At 41.3% G+C, this 20,710-nt stretch overlaps 1 protein-coding gene across 1 annotated transcript in view; it reads left to right on the plus strand.

Annotated features, from left to right (window-relative positions):
• Window positions 1-7,039: 7,039 nt before the first annotated feature.
• Window positions 7,040-20,710, plus strand: part of GNAI1 (G protein subunit alpha i1) — an 83,413-nt gene continuing 69,742 nt past the window's right edge. The window contains exon 1 of the mRNA XM_004702621.3: window positions 7,040-7,368. Coding sequence (XP_004702678.1) covers window positions 7,251-7,368 — 118 coding nt within the window. The 5' untranslated portion in view covers window positions 7,040-7,250. The remainder of the gene's footprint in view (window positions 7,369-20,710) is intronic.

A 20,710-nucleotide genomic window follows, 5' to 3' on the forward strand; every position in this document is an offset into this window, starting at 1 on the left:
ATAATTTCAAAAAGTATCTTCTTTAGGAAAATTAAAAGTTAAACATAAAAATGTCTTATAAAAGTTTTCTCCATGTATTTCTATTAGTCTGAGCTGCTATACTCAAGGTTAGTGGTTCAAAACTACCAGCAGCTACTTAGGATAAAGTTGAGGCAGTTGTCTACTTCCAATAAGATGTAGTTTTGGAAAACCAAAAGAGGACAAGTCTATTCTGTCCTATAGCATTGGTATAGGACCATGGTGAGTTTGATGTGGTTTGAGTCCACAAAAAGGAGGCATGTTCACACATGAATAAAAACAAGCTTGTTGTCTGAGGTCACAGTCTAATGTCCTCCTTGCTTTATCTTACTTTCTGTAACTATCAATGAAGCTACTTGTGGAGAGCTGAGTATTGTCAATAGTGTAATGGTCCTCAGGAGGATGTGTACACCACCACAGTGACTTCAGAGTCTCAGGGCTCAGGAGCCTGGATAGTGGCATGCTCCATGCTCAGATAATGGCCTCCAAGGTGTATCGATTCTCATGCTGCCCCTGGAGCATAGGAAGAGTGCTGCTTATCTCATATCTATATATGTGTGTATGTGTGTGTCCATAACCAAAACCAAACAACAAACAAACACACTGCCATTCAGTCAATGAAGATTCTTAGAGACCCTTAGGGACAGGGAAAAACTTCCCTTGTGAGTTTCTGAGACTGTAACTGTTGGAGGTTTTGAACTGATGACCTCGCTGATCATAGCTCACTGTGCTAACCACTATACAACTAGTGGACTATGGACTGCTACATAAGTCTATACACTTATATATGCCAAATAGTGCTAACTCTATTTTGTATGCTTCCAGTATATCCTTACATTGATTCTCTGACACAGCAAGTCAATGTATCTCAAATCAATACTTTCACCCCACTTTGGCTTCAGGTTGTGAGCTGCTAGAATGCACATGGAAAGAGGGTCTCAGTTCTGACACTCTTTCCATTTGATTTTGAATTGTATGGAATCTCAAGGTTAGAAAGAATCTTAAAATTGATGTCATTAGCTCTAGGCTACCTAACATGAACTTATGTACATTCTAGATTTGTACATCTTAGTCAAGGGAATCACAAGTCTCTGAAGTTGTCTATTTCTTTCTCATTTATGTATAAGAAAGATCTTTATATCAGAGAGGAATTTCATATCAAGGAAACATCCCATCCCAGTCCATATTAAGTCTGTAAGTCTGTTATTAGCCCATAAGGCCAATACTAGTCCATAAATCCTACTTTAGACTCATGTAGCACATGCAATGATGCAAAATGCAGGAAGATCACAGGCCAGTGGGTACAAAGTCTTGAGGCTCCAGTGGCAGTGGAAGCATCACTGGGCTGGCACAGGTTTCTGCTGCATGGCTTGCTCAGATCTCAGTGTGGCTCCACATGGCTTGTCAACAGGAAGGTGAAGTAGAGATTGTGGCCTACCTCAGGGATAAAGAGAGCAAGCTCCCAGAAACTTTATGAGAAGGCCTCACCCACAAGGAGGCATCATCAGGCAGTGACTTGATTGACAGGCTAGAAGACACTACTCCTACACTTATTTATCAATTTGACATGAAATAATATAACTACACTTGTTTATCAATTTGATATGAAATAATGTAACTACCACATATATGATCTGTGATTTTTTTCTCAATAAAGCTATTTTAAAAAGTGAAGCTCATAACAGAAATCATTACTAAAAGGGCTTTAAACTGTGTATTACGACTTCTCTCTCTATAAAAGAGATGCGTTAACAATATGCATATGCATTCTCCCTTCTTTATGAGATTGTGCAATTGTATTTTGTTACATCATAATTATGTAAATTCTTTTTTTAGTTATTCCCATTACCTCATATCTGGAATACTAACATGATCTATTTGCTTGTAACCTGTTTGTATATGCACAGTGGTAATAGATTTTTGTTTCAAACACCTATTACCCAACTCTCATCATTGATCTGTCAGTTTTTAGGCCTGTGGTGACCTGAAGTATTTGATGCTGTAGCCACACTACCAGTATTTAGATACCACCAGGGTGACGCACAGACAAAGATAGACTAGGAAGAAGGATCTGGCCATTCATTGTGTGTGTGTGTGTGTGTGTGTGTGTGTGTGTGTGTGTCCAGTGAAAACCTGATGTCTAGAGCAGGGCATGGTCTGATATAGTGTTGGAAGACAAGGTCTTCAGGTTAGAAAGTACTCAACATGCAACTGGGGGGACAGCTATCTTCTCAAAATAGTCAACCTTACTCATATGCATGAAGTAAAACTTTCAGGACCTTCTACTAATATCACATGACTAAAAATAAGGAAAGAAAAAAACCTGTAGCATCCATTAGTAACCTGAACCTGGTAGGTATAAATGTTAATTTAGGAAGATTGAAAGTTCTTAAAAAATGAAGCAAAATACTTGAATATTGATACTTAGGGATGACGTAAATGAAGTTGACTAGCATTAACCCATTTGAACAAGACAAAGTTATTATCTACTATTCCAGGAGAGACAAGTTGAAGAAAAATAGATTCCTATTCATTGTCAAGGACAATTCAACATCTATCCTGAAGGAGCTTCAAAAGTTCATGGGAAAAGAATGGAAAATTGGATAATGAATAAGGAAAATCACAGAAGAATGAATGGGGGTGTTGGTGAAGAATACTGAAAGGACCATGAACTGCCAGAAGAATAAACATCTGTCCTCAAAGAAACAGAGCTAGAATGTTCCTTGAGAGCAAGGATAGCAAGACTTGGTCTCACGTGCTTTGGGGGTGTTATTGGAAGAAGTGAGGTCCTGGAGTGGCTCCAACCACAGCTTCAAATTGGTCAGTTATGAGGCTGGAGCAGGACCAAGTGATGTTTCCTGGAGAAAACATCATGCTTGGTAAAGCAGAGGGTCAGTGAAGAAGAGGAAGACCGTTAAGGAGATGGACGGACAGTAGCTCCAACCACAGCTTCAAATTGGTCAGTTATGAGGCTGGAGCGGGACCAAGCGATGTTTCCTTGTGTTGTTCACGGGGTCTCTGTAAGTGACCACAGACTCAATGACACCTGAAACAACAACAACACCTGAACGTGCAGCGGGAGTCACAAAGATGGTGCATAGAAGAATGATATCATGTCCTTTCACTTCAATGCAGTTTTCCTTAATGTCACTCTACAACTAATTTAGTCTCTGATCATTAGTGTTTAATCCATTCAATCTATTCTTTCAATGGCCTCTAAATTCAGATGAGACATACTCAAAGTTGTACTTTGGCTTGCCTGGACTTGTTTTAATTTTTTTTTTACTTCAACTTGAACTTGCATATTAGTCATTGATAGTCTGTTCCAGTTGGTCTCTGATTTTGTTCTTACTCCTGGTATTTTAGCCTTTCCATCAGCTCTTTGCAGGGATGTATTTGATTTGATTCTTATGTATTCTATTCATCAAGGTCAACATGTATAATTGCCCTTTATGTTGAGTAGTCATTGGTCCTATAAAATTCTATCATGAGCTCTCTTGCACCATTTCTATCATCAAGGCCACATTTTCCAACTGCTGATCATTTTACTTTGTTATGTATTTAAATATTCCAATCAGCAGTAATTATCATTGTTATAAACCTAGTTATTAACATATTTTATCCATTTCAGACTGAAGAAGTTGTAAATATTTTCAATTTCTTCATCTTTGGAATCAGTGATTGCCAAAGGCTGCAAGTTGGTATAATATATTTATGCTATATGGCCTTCCTTGTAGGCTTATGGATATTATTCTGTCGTTGATTATATAGTACTACAGAGTAGATACTGAAATGTTCTTTTTGACAATTAATGTAATGCTCTTCCTCTTTATCATTCTTGACACAGCAGACCATGCGGACCATGTATTTGCCTGCCTACAAACAGCATATATGAGTCCATATCAGTGCACTAAAGCCTAGGATTTTTTTCTGAATTTATATTTATTTTTTCCTAATAGTATTACATCTATCAAGAAGCATAGATTTTATGACCTATTCCATCATTAGAAACATAATAAATAGTGATGGCAAAAGTATTAAAGAAGGCATTCACGCGAAATGATTTTTTTCAAAGTATAATTTTATGTTTCCAACTACATTGGCAGAGAAAGTTGATAAAAACCAATAAACTTTCTACTGCTTTGCTCAATGATGTCTAAAGTTCCCACATTTTAGATAGGACAACAACAGCACAAGCAAGGGACACACTTGAGAAATGGGACTTCATAAAAATTAAGCAGATGGATGAAATGGCCACCTACAGGCGGGGAGAACGTTCGTGGGCACCATACACTCCAAAGGGTCCAATATTCAATAAATAATGCTTTCACTATTTAACATTGAAAAGATATACAATCAAAACATTGGCAAAGGACTTGAACAAACATTTCACTGAAGAGGATATTCCAATGGCCAAGAAACACCTAGAAAGATGTGCTGCTAGGGGCTGTCTTTGTTGTTGTTTGGTCGGCCCTGAATCTTGAATCCATGTATACAGAGTGAACGACTTCAGTTTTCTGACTGTGACCTATTTGAAGCAGAGTGCCAGACTTGTTCTTTCTTTTCTCTCTCTCTTTCTTCTTTCCTTCTCTGTTTCTTTTGTGGATAATTTTTATTGCATTTTATTATTTTTTTCCAAACTATTTTATTAGGATCTAATCAAGCCATCATACCATTCCATAGTTCAATCACATCAAGCAGTATAGTACAATTGCTACCACAATTCATTTGAAAACATTTTCTTCCTTCTTGAGATCAGCTCCCCTTTACATACCCCCCACCCAACATCCCCAAGGCCCCCTTGTTCTAATGGACTGTTTCTATAGGTCCATCAATCTTGGGTTTCATGTGCCAAAAAACAGAAAAAGCACACAGCAAAGATTCAAGAAGGCTACCCACGATGACCAAATACATGAGGAAAACCTCAACATAAAAAAGGAAATATCGAAAACTGTATCACGCACAACGTGTGTCAGAGGGGAGATCAAGTGACAAGGTGTTAACTCTTTTTCAGGTTTACCATTATAATCTGCTACAGTCAACTCTCCAATACTCTTTGTTTGGTAACCAGTTTATTCCCCTCCCTCAATTATGTTAGAGGGAAATCGATGGAGGCTTATCACCTGTGTAGATCTCGCAAAGGTATGTTGAGTTTCCACTGTCATCCATTGCTTTCTCCAAAGCAGAATCTTACAATTTAAGCTCTAATACTATTCCCTCCTTCGGTTTTGGATTCTATAACCTACAATCCTTGGGTCAAGGATGTTGGTGTACTTCTTCCAGGTGGACGTAGTTAACATCTCAAGTCTAGGATATCAATCTTTAAGCTTTTCATTGTTAAGATTTCCAATTTTCCTAAATTCATACTTTGTGCATTTTATTTTCATACACCCAATGGATGTTTGTAGCTGTTTCTACTCATTTTGGATGTATTCCACACCAACATATGAAGGCCTTGAATGCTTTACTCCATCCACCTCAAGGCAAACTCGACTGAGGAGGTAGCTTTTCCTCAGTTTTATTTTGAGTGTCTTCCAACATGAGATGTCACCACAGAAGGGCAAACTGATAGTGTGGTGAACAAAGAGAGAGGTGATTAAATAAGATTAAAAACTTGCTCTTCTCTTAAGGAAAGGCTATAGGAAAAGTTGAAGAGGTCTGAAAACATCTCTTGACCTTATTGGGCCTGAATCTTAAAAGAGAAAAGGAAATAGTTTATCAAATGGACAGGAACTGGTAAACTCTAGTAGCCCCTTAAGTGTACTATTCAAAAGCTATTTTGCCTGTATCATCTGCTCAATGTAAATAATCGGTACACTTAAATTTTACAAATCATTGTCAGTGAGTAAGACTTCAGATGGATATCACTTTGATTTTTTTCAACATCAATACTTTCGTTTTCTTTTTCACTATCAGCTCCATCAGTATTTCTTGTGGTGTATGTCAGAAAAAGATGGTGTGCAACTTTGGCAGTTGGGACCAAGTTGCCAGGGAGAGGCAAGATGATGAACATAGGCTCTTCCATTAGGTGTGAGATGTTATGTCTGTCCTTCCCAGGGGTTCATTTTGTCCACATCACCCGCAGATAGGGCCATGGAGTAAATCAACACCGTCTTATTTTGAGTGAGGGAGATAAGACCTAGTAAAAGGAATGCAACTGACAATAGTATAGTAGCTATTGACATGGTCATACACATTAGCTCAGCGTTTGACATAGACGCTTAATACTTGCTCCAGCAGTTCCTTAAGGTGTAGAGCAGACGTTTGTGTGGGTGTTTTATTGTTCTTATCCCTGTGTTATATACTCTTTGATTCTTTGTCCTGTGTGCTCTCAGGCTGTGGGAAAAACCTTCAGCAGGTTTCTGATGGTGAAAAAGGCAAGTGGGAATGGGTGGAAGAAGAGGACAAGGGTATCAGGAAGGAAAACTGAAGGAAAGAAGAAAGTGATTGACCCCGGTTTCTTTTCCAGGTCCTCTGTCTGGCCTCTATCCCTTCCCCATCCCCCTCAGTTTCCCCAAGCCCAGAACGCCGCCCCCAATGGAGGTTGCACATTTTGAGAGCCCTTCCATGGCTGTCTGAGCTGGGCATGCTCAAAGGCTCAGGGCTGGCTTTCTTTTTTTGGTTTCCAACTTTGGCATCTTTCCCACCGTCTCACCGAGGGGCAGGTCCGCGCAGATGCCTCCGTGGGAGTAGACGGGAAGGAATTACCGCCCGGCGGCGGAGCCCGGCGGCTCCCACTCCCCAGCCCCCAGGAGTGGCATTGCCACCATCGGAGAGCGCTTCCGGGAGCCGCTCGGACCCGGGGCGCGCGCCGCTCCGAGGGGCGCTGTCCGGGGCACGTGCGCGGGAGCGCGCCGGGGCGTGTCCCGGCCGGTGGGAGGGGCGGGAGGGGCGGGGCCGCGGCGGCGGCGCGCGGACGCGGAGCTCTGCCGGGCTTCGTTCGGGTGGCTGCGGCGGGGCCGGCGGCGGGAGGGTGCAGCGGCTGCTTCTGAGGCTCCCAACCCGGGATCGTGGGCGCGGAGGGGCGCCCGGAGCTGCGGCGGGCCTGAAGGAGAGCCGGCCCCTTGGCACACACTCCTTTTCCGTCGACTCGGGGGACGAAGCGGGTGCGGGTGGTGTGGCCACGTCGGGAGACCTGGGAACGGCCGCCTCCGCGAAGAACCGGTCTCCCTGGGCTGGGAGGCAGCGCCCCGGACGCGAGGGAGCGGCGGCCACCTCTCGCTCCTGGCACCATGGGCTGTACGCTGAGCGCCGAGGACAAGGCGGCGGTGGAGAGGAGTAAGATGATCGACCGCAACCTCCGCGAGGACGGCGAGAAGGCGGCGCGCGAGGTCAAGCTGCTGCTGCTGGGTAAGGGGGTCCGGGCTGGGCACCGGGCGGTGGGACCGCCCGCGGGGTGCGGGGCGCCCCAGTGGCCGCGGCTGGGACCTGGGCGTCCTCGAACCCCAGGGGGACCTGCTCCGGCGGCCCGGGCGCGTCGGGGCGCGCCGGAGACGGTTGCACAAGAGAGCCCAGGCGTCGGGCTCCTCCTCTCCCCCAGTGTCGCCGGAGGACCTTGTCGGAGAGGAAGGTCCGGTGCGGTGCCCGGCGGGTCCTCGTGTCCCCTGGTGTCGCAGGAGAACGGTGTGGGAGGGAGAGCCTGCCTTCTCTGCAGCCGCGCAGCGCCCAGGCGGGTCCGCACGCCCCCCGCGCCGGGGCCGCCTCCCGCCACGGCCGAGGGTGGGGATTCGCCTCCCCGCGCAGGGAAATCTGCCTGCGGGTCCTGCCCGGGACCCAGCAGCGATTCTAAGGCAGCGGATCGCGCGGAAACCTTTTCTTGGAAGTTCGCTCAGCCTGCTTAAGACCATAAGGAAATAAAGCCCCCACCCCCCACCTTTCATCCACGGGGTGGTGGTTCTCCTGAAATCCGTGCACCTTTTGTGCACCTGCCGCTGTGGGGTGAAATGTCTCTATGCTGTCAGCCTCAGATGGCGATTCAGTGTGAAGGGACCACTGAGTGTATTGAGCTTCCCCAAGGAAATCGGCTGAGCTCGGTGATTGATCTTTATTACCGTGGAGGCATGGGAGTCACGAAGTTGGGTTACATTCGCTCCACGAGGAGACTGAGAACTCAGTAGTGAAAAGCCGTGTGAAAGGTGCAGAGGGCTCACGCCAACCACTGGATTCCCTCGGATGGATGAGGGCTTGCCAGGGACCAACCAGCCTTTTATTTGTTCTCACGGGAAACGCTACGTGGAGGTCTTTTTCCATTGTGGCAGGGAGAGAAAATAGAATGAATCCGCTTTTTGACTAGGGGCTGTATTGAGAAAATATTCACAGCGTGAAGTGTTTCGTCCCGTGAGACAGGGTTTTCTTTTATTTCATTACCACCACCACCACCCTCGTTGTTTAGTTATTTGGGTTGAATCTTCATTTCCGCTTCCAATGTGTGTGCAAGGAATGCATTGTGATTTTGTATATGACCACAGACCTGCTTTCAGTAAGCTTCTGTGTCATTGGTTTAATGACTGCAGAGAAAAATGGTGGCTTCCCCCCTTCAGTAGTAAGCTTAGAAGCAGCAAACTTGGAGTGGCTGAAAATAATAATGATCTGAGTCATTCTGAAAGTAAACTGTGAAATAACTGCATTTTAAAGACCTGGGTTGACTTCCCCTTTATTCTCCCCTGCCCCTGCCCCTGCCCCCCACCCCCAATAAAACTTCCTCAGGTAATAGTGTTTACCTAAGGTTTCATATTAATAAGAAATACTATATTTTTGACCAGGTTGGTATATTTGTAATGCACTAAACATCAACAAGATACAGCTTGGCAAAGACAGATAATTGAACGTGCTTAAGAGTAGAAATAAAACAGAATTTAAACGTTCATTTCTCTAGTTTAGCCCATATGTGCTACATTTTATTTTCATATATTTCAGTGTAACTTAGTTTGAGAGAGCCTGACATCATGCTTCTGACATTGCAAAAAGGTTCCTCTGGTGAAGGGAAATGCTGTAATGCTTTATGAAATATATCTATGAAGGGATGGATTAAGGTCCATGTTTATTTTTTACTTATATTCAGAACAGATTATTGTGTCTCAGCCTTAGCGCTATTGAAGCTTTGGGTCAGATAAAGCTGTGTGGTGGGGCTGTTCTCAAGTGTATACCCTATTTAGTAGTATCTTTGGTATCTACGAACCGATGTTGGGTAAGTGTCAGACTGCTAACTACAAGGTCACCTGTTCAAACCTGCCAGATGCTCAGTGGGAAAAGGATGAGTCTGTCTGCTCCCTTAAAGATTTACAAAGCCACAAAACAAAATAAAATTCCCTGCTGTGGAGTCAATTCGGACTCATAGTGACTCAAAGGACAGAACAGAGCAGCCCCTTGGGTCTCCAAAGTTGAACACTCTTTACAGGAGCAGAAGGGCTCATCTTTTTCCCACGAGCCTTTGAGGGCTTCAAGCTTATGATCTTGCCGTTAGCCCAACTCGTAATCCAGTACACCACCCAAACTTGGAGTACAAAGCCTGTCAACCCTTAGATATGAGTCAGACGATGGTAATGGGGTTAGTTTTTGTTTAGTCTCCTTTGCCAAGGTGGACCCACCCAAACCCAACCCATTGCTGTGGCATCGCTTCTGGCTCAGAGTGACCCTTAATGAACAAAGAATTGCCTGGTGCACTTCCCACAGCTCTAATCTTGGTACCAAAGTAGACCGCCTCATCTTTCTGCTGCAGAGCAGCTAACAGATTGGACCACTGACCTATTTGGTTAGCAGCTAACTGCTTTCCTGTGGGCCACCCGGACTCCTTCAAGTTAGGAGAATTACAGATCTCTCCAGACAGTGCCACGAGTTTCCTGGGGGCAAAATCAGCCCCGCTGGAGAAGCATTGGTCTAGTTTAACACAAAGTTGGGTGTATGATGTAGAATCAAGAGTTTCATCGCTAAAGCATTCTGTAGTGCGAATCATGAGACCTGTGTAGGAAAGCCATGTTTGCCAGGGGAAATTATAGAAATGTTTTCGTTTTTCTAGACCAGTAACACTAAGAGAGGTTTCAAACTGAAAAAAATACTTTAGGTAAATTGATTCCTTTATCGATGTCTTTGCTAGCTCTTGTCTGTTTCTTTCTCTTGACTTCACAGAGATCCTGTTGCATCTTTCTCTCGCGAGCCCAGGGCTCTTCCTCCTCTCTCACCCTCTTCCTGCCTCCTGCCAGAGCGCTCACAGAACAGTGTGGGTTCACTTGTTTCACAAATCTGAATTCTTGGAATGTTTGAAAACTTTTCTTTCCCAATCAGAATTTTAGCAGTAACAAGTGACCATTTGATTCTTTTTTTTGATATTTAAAATCATATGTTCAGCGAGCTCAGTGAAGTTATTCCATGTACAGCATAGCAACTGAACGAACTAGAAATGTAAAATGGTTTCTAGGTAGCCTGCCTAGCCAGTAAACACTTTCATTTACTACTATACTGCTTCCTCATTGTCTTGCATCTCATCAAATTATATAATATACACATATATAGATCAACATATTACACCGTTCATTATGTTTTGTTTTTCTCTTAAGGAGAGTATGGCCATTTTTGTCATCTGGGCTGAGAAACTCAAGTATACGACTTAACTATTTAAGAAAATGGTAAAAATAAGTATCTAACTTTTACTTTATTTAGTCAGTGATACATTTTACTATTCTTAACAGGAGCTGTGATTAGCCCTTAGAGAAGGGAGAACATAGTCTGATCATTGGCTAAAAGAAATTAGGTCAAATGACTGAATTAGGTATAAATGACTTAAACTTTTCAGTATTCTAAATGGGACCAGTTCCTGAAGATGGACATCGTGCTTGGTGAGGTAAAGGACCAACAAAAAGGGAGACCTTTAAATGAGATGAAGTGATAACAGTGGCTGCAAAAATGGTCTCAAACATAGTGACTGTGAGGATGGGGCAGGACGGGGCAGTGCTTCATGGTGGTGTGTGAGGATGGGGCAGGACGGGGCAGTGCTTCATGGTGGTGTGAGGATGGGGCAGGACTGGGCAGTGCTTTGTTTTGCTGTACTTTAGCGGCTCTAGGAGGCTAAACTGACTCAATGACCTGACACCCATCAACCTTCCTAAATGGAAGAATGCATTTTAATAGTGAGAGTTGCCCTGCCCCTCCATGATGTCTCACAGGGGAAACCATCTTTCAGTGTTTCATCGTCGGGTGCCATCACTTATCGTCTTTCGAAAGCTAGAAGTATTAGGCGCATACTGTTTTGGTTTTGTTCTTTTTTAAGACTGTGGTGTACATAAGGCTCCTTTAAAAATATTTTGTTGTAATTTTCTAAGACATGAAGGGTTAGATTATAAGAAGTAAAATGTCTTCAAATTGTTCAAAAATCCTTTCATTCCAGAGCTCTCTGAGTGCTGTTCTCCTTCGTTTTACTTCATTTCCAGGTTTAAATAACATCTAAATTCCATAAGTATATCCTATCATTACTAAACTCAACAAGACTCAGCCTCTTTTGTATATTGAAAGAAGTCAGGATTAAAGCTTAGAATGTGATATTCACCTTAACCTCTGCCCTCAAAAAACTGTTTAAAGAATTACACCTAAACCTTCTCTCTAACCTGTTTACTCCACAAGCAAATGAATGCCCATGTGTAGGGTAGATGAAATGTGGTTGAGGATTTGATCTTTTCTGCTTGGTGGCAATTTTTCCAGTTTTACCACCAAGCACAGCTCTTTGGGATGCTGCATCGTTAGTATTTGTTGCTGCTTTTGAATGTGCCCTAATACTTGGAGGTGTCATGGCTAGGAGTTGGGCAGCTGCTCTGCGGGAGAAAGATGGGGCTTTCTACTCCCATAAAGAATTGTAATCTCAGAAACCCATAGCAGCAGTTCTACCCCACCTATGCCCGATGACTTCCCTAGTTGGGAAATTTTGGCATTACAAGACTTTTGCTTTAGTTTTTTCCTAGAATTGGCTCAGATCTGAGATGTCAGAAAGTCCATCTACTGTAATAAATGTCCCTGGTATTTCCGTTTGGGTGCTGTGTTTCTTTCTCGTTGGCCTGCCCACCCTGCCCACTAACACTTACTTTTATAGAAGCCAGAGGTGGGAGAGAAGCATGTTTTGAAAGTGCTGAGCTTTCTGTATCTCCCATATTTCATTTTTATTTGTATAGTTCAAGCTCTCCTCTGTCTTGGGTAGCTAATTCTAGGATGCTTTTCAGCTTTTCATTTTTCCTGTTCTAGCCCTTTTTTTCTACCATACGTATCTTTTCGAAACAGGTGAATCTCTGCTCGTAAGCCTTTCTTGATTTCCCCATTGCCTACAGAATAAAAACTAGCTCCCTTCCGTCTCTTCTCTAGAACACACACTTTCCTACAAGTATTCAAGTAAATTTGCATTCTGGCTTGTTGTGTCCTTTTTGCCCTTTCTCCTGCCTGAGTCTCTGCTACATTGTGAGCACTTTGGGGGTAAAATCTTTGCAAGTATTGCTCATAAAGGACTTACAAAGATGAGCCCCAACAGCCCTCCTATTTTTCCATTTGCTCTCTGATTTTTAATTATATTGACATTTTATTTTATATAGGATTGCATACTTGATCATAAACCTTATACTTTACCCTTTTCCTATATTATTAGGCATAAAATCAACACAAAGTTTATAAAAAATAGAATAAAATGTGATGACCAAATGCTCTCTAAAAGCAACCTAATTGGTTTAAGATTATTTTCCTATTTATAATAACTGCTCACAGCCATTGTATTTATTCGGTAAGTTAGATAAATTTGAGAAAACATTGATAGTTATTTGTTGAAGAAGGACCTTCTATGTCAAGTACAGTTTAGGTGTAATTGTAAAACAGTTTTGGGGTGGGGGAAGGGGTAAAGGGAAGTATCACATTCTAATCTTTAGTCTTCTCAAGTTTATTGGTAGGCTATATAGATGGAATTTAGGAGGTGTTATTTAAACCCTTCATCTGATTCTACAGGCACACCTTCAAAGTATGTATTTCTACCAACAGTCTGTTCATGACCATGTGGGTGTTTTCTAGGATGATATTTGTTTTCTCTTCCATGATCCTCAGTCCTGAGCTTTAACTGTTAGAGATGTTAGCATTCATTTTTTTCTACTAATAGTCTCTCAAAGCATCCTAAGCTTTTTCGTATGTACCGTACAGTTCTTCCAACTTCTGCCCATGGCCAATTCAAAAAGCCATTTCCACATTTGGGGATGTTTGTTACAGCAGCACCCCACTTCCAGAAAGCTATTACTTTAGGAATATCTTGGTATCTTTGTACTACTTTATACATAATGCACAATGCAATCATTATGCATTCTGGTTTTAGATTTGTGTTTTCCTGTTCCTTGCAATTTATGTAATGAGCATTGGTTTCTGTTTTTTCTGGGTGAAACCATGTTATTTTACTTAAGTCATTGCATGAAGGAGTTTTCTTTTCTTTTTCTTTTTGTTTGGCAACCTCTTTAGTAAAGTTTTTCATGACTCTCTACTCTGACTAGTATTTCTTCCTCTTCATTCTACTGTACCGTGCTGGAATCATTGTGTCCGTTTGCTCTTTTATTGCCCACTGCTTCTGTAAGGTCCGTTCCATGAGATCACAAATCCTGTCTGACACCATCTCATGCGGTCATACATGGTAGTCTTTTTTAAATGAATGCATCAATTATTAATCGTTAATTTTGGATAATCCATCTACGAACTAATAGTTTTTAAAAGATAACCTTTTGCCTTTGGTTGTTAAATTTTAGTTATTTTTACACACTATATTCACATTTATATTATTACCTGTACCTTATAGCCTAGAGTAAAAAAAACTTAGTACAGTTGTAAACAGTAGACTTCATTTTTTGGGAGGAGAGGTGTTAAAATTCTTGTTTCATGATCAGAAAAATATTATGACCCTTGTCATTGATTAAGTAGTTCCTTGTAATATGATTTTTTGGTTTGTTTTTATACTGTGGAAACTATTTTAACAGTAGTTGCCTTGCTACTTCATATATTACACAGTCGCTCTGATAAAACTGAAAAAGCAATACGATGAGGCATTTAGAATATGAGGGGCCTTAAAAAAAGTGAGTGGGAAATCCCCATGATCTGTATGTTCCATTTTCCCATAAACTTTTGACCCCCCTCACATTCCCACAGTCTCATGAATCATTGAGGTGAATGTAAATGCGGGCAGTGCTGGTTTTTCAGACCCAGCAGTTTGCACGGCTACTCAGCACCAGCCTGTGTGTTAGGTCTTGTCTGCCTTGGAGGTGAGAGGCATCACTGGGGGCATTTGTCTTTGGTGTCAAGTCATGACTCAGACTGTCACAATCCTGCAGAGGTTTTTTAATGTTCTTAGGGAAATTACACACGTACACACACATATTTATAGGTGTTTTTTCACATATATATTTATATATCTATAGCTATCAATCTATAATTTCCTCATGACAGCCTGGGATAAATTAGAATAAATACAAGAAGTGAACTGTAACATGAGGGACTTTAATGTTTCTCATGGGGTGAGGCCATGGCTTGTTTCCAGAAATTGCTGTGGTTATAAATCTGTCAACCTTCTTGATATATTTATAAGTTTACAGTTGATTCAGGTTGGCTGTAAGCTCTGAGCTGAAAGAAACTCATTGCTGTCAAGTTTATTCCAATGCATAGTGATTTTATAGGAGAGAGAAGAACTTCCCTGTAGAATTTCCAAGACTTAATCTTTACAGAAGCAGATTGCCACTTCTTTTTCCCACAAAGTTGCTGGTGGGTTTGAACCACAAACCTTTCGATTAGCAGCCAAGGGATTAACCACTGCACCACAGTGACATCTGTGTTGTATGGAGACTTCTGATTTAAAAGACACTTTGCTGTTTATGTATTTCATGTTCCTTATATTCTTCGTTTACTTACATTTCTCCCCCTAAAATTTGTTTAGCTCTATAGGGAGAACTTCATGATAAGGAAAGGTGGTTGACCCAGAACTTTGGCATTAAAATGTCTCCATTGAGACTTTATACAAACTGCCGAAGTTCCTTAAGCTTGATTTTTCATTAAGTGAAGGATAATAAAGGCATCTACCTTAAAGAGCTGTTGGGAGCAAAGTAAGCTAATTCATCTATGTCCTTCATATATATGTGCACAGTGTATATGTTCTTCATGAATATAAGCTTTTTATTATGGTCACCTTAGAGCAGTGGTTCTGAACCGTTGGTGTGCGATCCTTTGGGGGTCGAACAACCCTTTCACAGGGGTCGCCTGATCCATAACAGTAGCGGAAATTACAGTTGTGAAGTAGCAATAAAAATAATTTTATGGCTGAGGGTCACCACAACAAGAAACTGTATTAAAGGGTCGTGGCATGAGGAAGGTTGAGAACCACAGTGCCTTAGAGACTCACAGGATGTAGCTCTCCTCTACCTCCCTACAAAGTTGATCCATTTATAGTTATAGACAATAAGTACTTTTGTTAGCTCTTCTTAGCAAGCGTGTGTGTATAGCAAAGGCTTTGATAAGTATAAGTTGATCTTAATTACTGGTTTCTGATCCAACCACAGCTTTCGTGTGCGATTTGGATTTCTGTTAACAGTCTCCTTCCTGGGACTAAACCAGGTAAATATCTGTGCTATTTAAGTATACCGTACAGAGTAAATTTTAAGTAATTGGAAAACTTTTCAAATGATATAAAAGTAATTTTCTCTCCATTTTATTGCCTATTTTCAGAATAAATGCAAAAGCCTTTCAAATTTTTCTTTTATCTTTCCTGAAAATAAAATAAAGCTGTTACTATAAATTATAAAACATTGTTTGAGTTGATTCAAATAAATATGCCATTTTCAGGGCAGTTTATGATTAGTTCCCCCAAATCTTAAAACCTCTCTGAAACTCCCTTTACTGATGGCTCAGAACAAAGTTCTAATGTAGGGACTAATTCAAGACAGCCTGCCTTTGCAACATTCAAAAACTCTCCCATAATCTTACCAGTGTTCAAATGTAATTAAAAATCTTTTGATGTGTTTAAAACAGTGCCAAGCACTTATTATGCCTTATATGATATATATGCACACATTGTGTAAAATGTTTATAACTTATTGTTTATCATTACAAGGTCATATCTCTTTTTGTGTTAATATGAAGCCTTTTATTCAGGTGTTAAGAGAAAATTTATTTCTAATATCTTATACAGAATTATGCATAATAGTTTCTAAAGAGAGATCAAAAGCTATAATCAGTGATGCTGAATCTTCAGCGTATTTTACAAGAATTTTCACAAATGACTTTCGTCTTGTGATGGTCAGGTGGAAGGTGCCACCCCTTACTATCTTTTTAGGACTGTGTTCATCTGGTAATGGTTATGGGGAGATTCCTTGGTCAAAAATAAAGGATGATTATAAATATTAACGCTTATAGTCACTAGACTTGAAGTCACTGACCTTGATGTTTCTGTATAGTGGCATTGTTCCTGTTCTGTACATAACAACAGAATTCCCTTTGCTTTTGAAAGAAATACTTTTGTCATTAGTTAAATGTGCTTTGAGTGTTGTCTAGCTTTTGATTTCCTCATGTTCTTGTGGGTGCAATCTAGGCTCTGTGGTTTAGCAGTCGACTACCAGCTGAAAGGTTGGTGGTTCACCTCAGCCATTGGTTCTGCAGCAGAAAGACCTAAAGGTTGACTTCTAGAAAGATCACATCAAGCAACCCCGTGGTGCCCTTCTAGCCTCGCAGGGTGTTGCTGAGGGCTTTCTTGTTCTGGTTGTGCTCCCATTCCGTGGGTTATGACATCGCTTCTGATGAAACATGGATCTCCATTTAAGAAACATACTTCCACAGAATTTCACTCCTATCCCTGTACTGTCTAGATATCTGGGAAAGGAACAATATTGGGAGAAGCCGGAACTAATTAGAGTGGAACAACAATAGCAAAAACACTTTCCTGAAGCACAGTTCATCAGTAGAGAAAACATAATGGCAATTTTGGCCTGCTTTGTTGTAAATTTCAGTTAAAACACAAAACAAAAAAACGGGTTCTGAGTTTGCCCTCATCCCATTGTGTCAGTATACCTTTGTAGTGGATCATCTTGACTTTGTTTTGGATGGCTGCCTTTTATAGGTCAGGTTACATTTTATTGCTTTTTTCCAAAAGGGATCCCAAAACTTTCAGGTCAAAGAATAAGTAATGAGGTCTGGGATAGTTCACACTGCGCACTTGGTGGTGCTTAGTATGTTAGAAGTAACTTTCAGAACGTTTCCAGCCAAGAAAGGCACCCCACTGTAGTTCTAGCTGTCACAACTGAAATTCCAGTAAACAGCAAATCGAAAAAAAATTGCCAATCTAAGAAGTATGGCTCTTAAAACTGTAGCACTTTTAAGAAACTCATAATAGTGGGCATCTTTTGAGACTGACTCAGCAGGATTTATTGTTTATAACTGTATATGTCTCTACATGTTTTAGTTGTATTTAGGTACTAGGTGGGTGTTTTTGTCCATCGTTGAACAAATGTTATTTAAAATTCAGAGCAAAAAAAGTAAAATAATAAATACCTTAAAAAATTCAAGCATTTGAAGAAGTCTGTATCCGACACATAACTTATTATTTTGTTCTAGCCATAACTTTAAAAAGACCTTGAGAAATTTCTGGAATGGGTCCAGATTCAGAGGTCAACGAGGAGTTATGGGTGTGACAACCGTAACTTTGATATTTTATAAATGGTTTACAGCATTCTAGAAAATGATTTGGCGTAATAATATCTTAAAAGTTAACTTTTCTACAGGGCTAGCCCCAGTCCCGGCTATGAGCCCACCCCCCTCCTCACCCCCAGAAGGATGCACTTCAGAGGACAGCACTGAAGATAAAGCATGGGGAGAAGGGCAGGTTTGATCAGAGCACACAAGAGAAATGAAAAGGGAAGGAGAGAATGGAACACCACCTGGCCCACCCAGTCCGAGGACAATATTCCTGCTCAGCAGGCAATGCACAGAGAGGACCATAGTGCCGACCCCACCGTAAGACACAATGTCCCTCAATGAACCATAGTACTAACAGGGGACAACACTAGAGACATAGTATGGGAATTTTACCTGATCTGACACCATCACACTGGGGCGAAATCATTAAGGGCATGTAATAGAGCAGCAAGGGGAGCAGAGCAATGAAGTCCCCGGGGAATACCAAAAATAGACTTTGGGACAGAGTGTGGCACCCCATCAGTCTCGACTGGAAAACACTTTTAAAGGTCAGAAAACAGACCTGGAATTATTTATAGGCTTTTCCTTTTTTGTCATTGGCTTTCATTGTGTTGTTGTTATTTTATTTTCTTGTTGTTGGTGGTTTTGTCTACCTTTGTTGCTTTGGTAGGCTTTGCCTAGTTTTTGTGCTTCTTACTGTCTTTGCATGTCTATCTAGATAAAATAGGCAGGATAACGATTCAGAAAAGAAAACAACTGGACTGATAGTTCCGAAAGGACACGGGAGAAGGGAGGTGGGTAGGGGAATGTCAACCAGCCCAGGGACAGAGGCACAAGTGAACTAAAATCCATGGAGAGAAGGGTGTACGATGCCTAGTGAGGATTAATCAAAGGCAGTGTAAAAGCAAGGAATTACTGAAACCTGGATGAAGGCTGAACATGATAGTAGCCAAGAGGAAAGTAAAAGGAAATAGAGGAAAGAACTAAGAGGCAAAGGATAGTTATATATGTCTAAATACAGGCAAGTACATATGTAACTATATTTATATATAATGAGAGGGGAATAGATCAATGTACTTATATGTTAAGTATTAAGGTAGCAGATGGACACTGGGCCTTGAATCAAGTACTCCCTCAACACAGAACACTTTGTCCTAATAATCTGGCATTCTGTGATGCTCACCTTCCCAATGCGATCGCCAAAGAAGACAAAATGTGTACATAAGCAAATGTGGTGAAAAAATCTGATGGTGCCTGGCTATCAAAAGATATAGCGTCTGGGGTCTTAAAGGCTTAAAGATAAACAAGCAGCCATCCAACTGAGTATCAACAAAACCCACATGGCAGAAGCACATGTGTGATCATGAGGTGTTGATGGGATCAGGTATCAGGCATCTAAAACCCAGAACAAAATCATACCAATGTGAATGAGGGGTGGTGGTGAGACGTGGAGAGGAGACCCAAAGCCCATCTGTAGACAATTGGACATCCCCTTACAGAGGTTCACAAGTAAGAGATGAGCCAATCAGGGTGCAGTATAGCACCAATGAAACATACAACTTTCCTTCTTTAATGCCTTCCCCGCCGCCCCCCTTTCATGACCTCAATTCTGTCTTACAAATCTGACTAGACCAGAACAGGTACACTGCTACAGATAAGAGCCCGCAACACAGGGAATCCAGGATAGATAAACCCCTCGACCAATAAAAAGAATAGAGATACCAGGAGGGGAAGGGGTAGGTAGGGGGGGGGGGAGGGAAATCGATAAAAAGGATCAAGGTATATCCTTCCCCCAAGGGAAGTGGGTGAAGGGAGACAGCAGACGATGTAAGATATGAAAATAATAATTTATCATTTATTGGGGCTCATGAAGGAGGGAGGGAGGGAACAAAATGAGGAGCTGATATCAAGGGCTCAAGTAGAAGGAGAATGCTTTGAAAATGATGATAGCAACGCATGTACAAATGTGCTTGACACAATGGATGAATGTATGGATTGTGATAAGAGCTATAAGAGTTATTTAATTACTTCTAATTAAATAGAAGTATTTAATTAAAAAAAGTTAACTTTTAGCTACTTCTTAGATTTATGGTAGTCTCAATCATAAAATGTTTTTAGAATATGTTTGAGACTATTGAAGCCAGATTGGAGTCCCTGGGTGGCAACAGCTGGTTCAATGTGTGGTTACTATCAACAAAAGGTTGTTGATTCAAATCCCACCCAGATGTATGTGGGAGGAAAGTCCCAGCAGTCAGCTTCCAAAGGCTACCCTTGTGAAAATCCTATGGAATGCAGCATATGGGGGTGGGGGGCAGTGTCCCTTGGGGATTCAACTCAGTATAACTGATTTATTTGACAGACCATTTGCATTAAGATGTAAGTAGCACTTGTCATGTATCTCATACATAATCTGAGGAGAGACTGATTTTGAGGGATATAGGTATCATTCACATTTACCACATCTTCACTGTTTAGGTCACAATACTGAAGTTTCTAAAACTTGACATGTGAGTGCCTTAAATTGAGACATTCAACCACAGCATTTCTGGTATTATAGTAAACCTCTGAGTGTCCTGGAATCACTGCACAGTGTAAGCATTTAACATGCTTGGGAGCTTACTGGAAAGATGGAGCCCCTAGGAGGAAGTGCCTGGAGATACATGTACATCTGAAGCCAGGGAAAAGCTGACTGACAAAGTTGCAGTCGCTGTGAATTAACAAGAACTGAAAGCCACCGGGTTGGTTGTTTATTTCTAAGCACCGTTCTAATAATGATATGCTAAAGATCCAAGATTGTTTCCTAATATAAAGCAATATATTGTCATAACTTCAGGTTTGAAAATTTCACAAAAAACATACTCTGCAACTTTTTGAGTTATAAACTATTTACCAAGTAATTTTCTTCCTTTTCTAGTTACCGTCTACTGATTCTTTAATTTCTTTCTCATTCTTTTATAAAGTAATTGGGACTTGTACTGGTAGCTATGGGAAATACTTGACTTGCCCTCTGATAAGCACT

This window comes from Echinops telfairi, unplaced genomic scaffold (assembly GCF_000313985.2).
Source record: "Echinops telfairi isolate 266 unplaced genomic scaffold, ASM31398v2 ScPeMD7_23;HRSCAF=83, whole genome shotgun sequence".
NCBI classification, from domain to species: domain Eukaryota; kingdom Metazoa; phylum Chordata; class Mammalia; order Afrosoricida; family Tenrecidae; genus Echinops; species Echinops telfairi.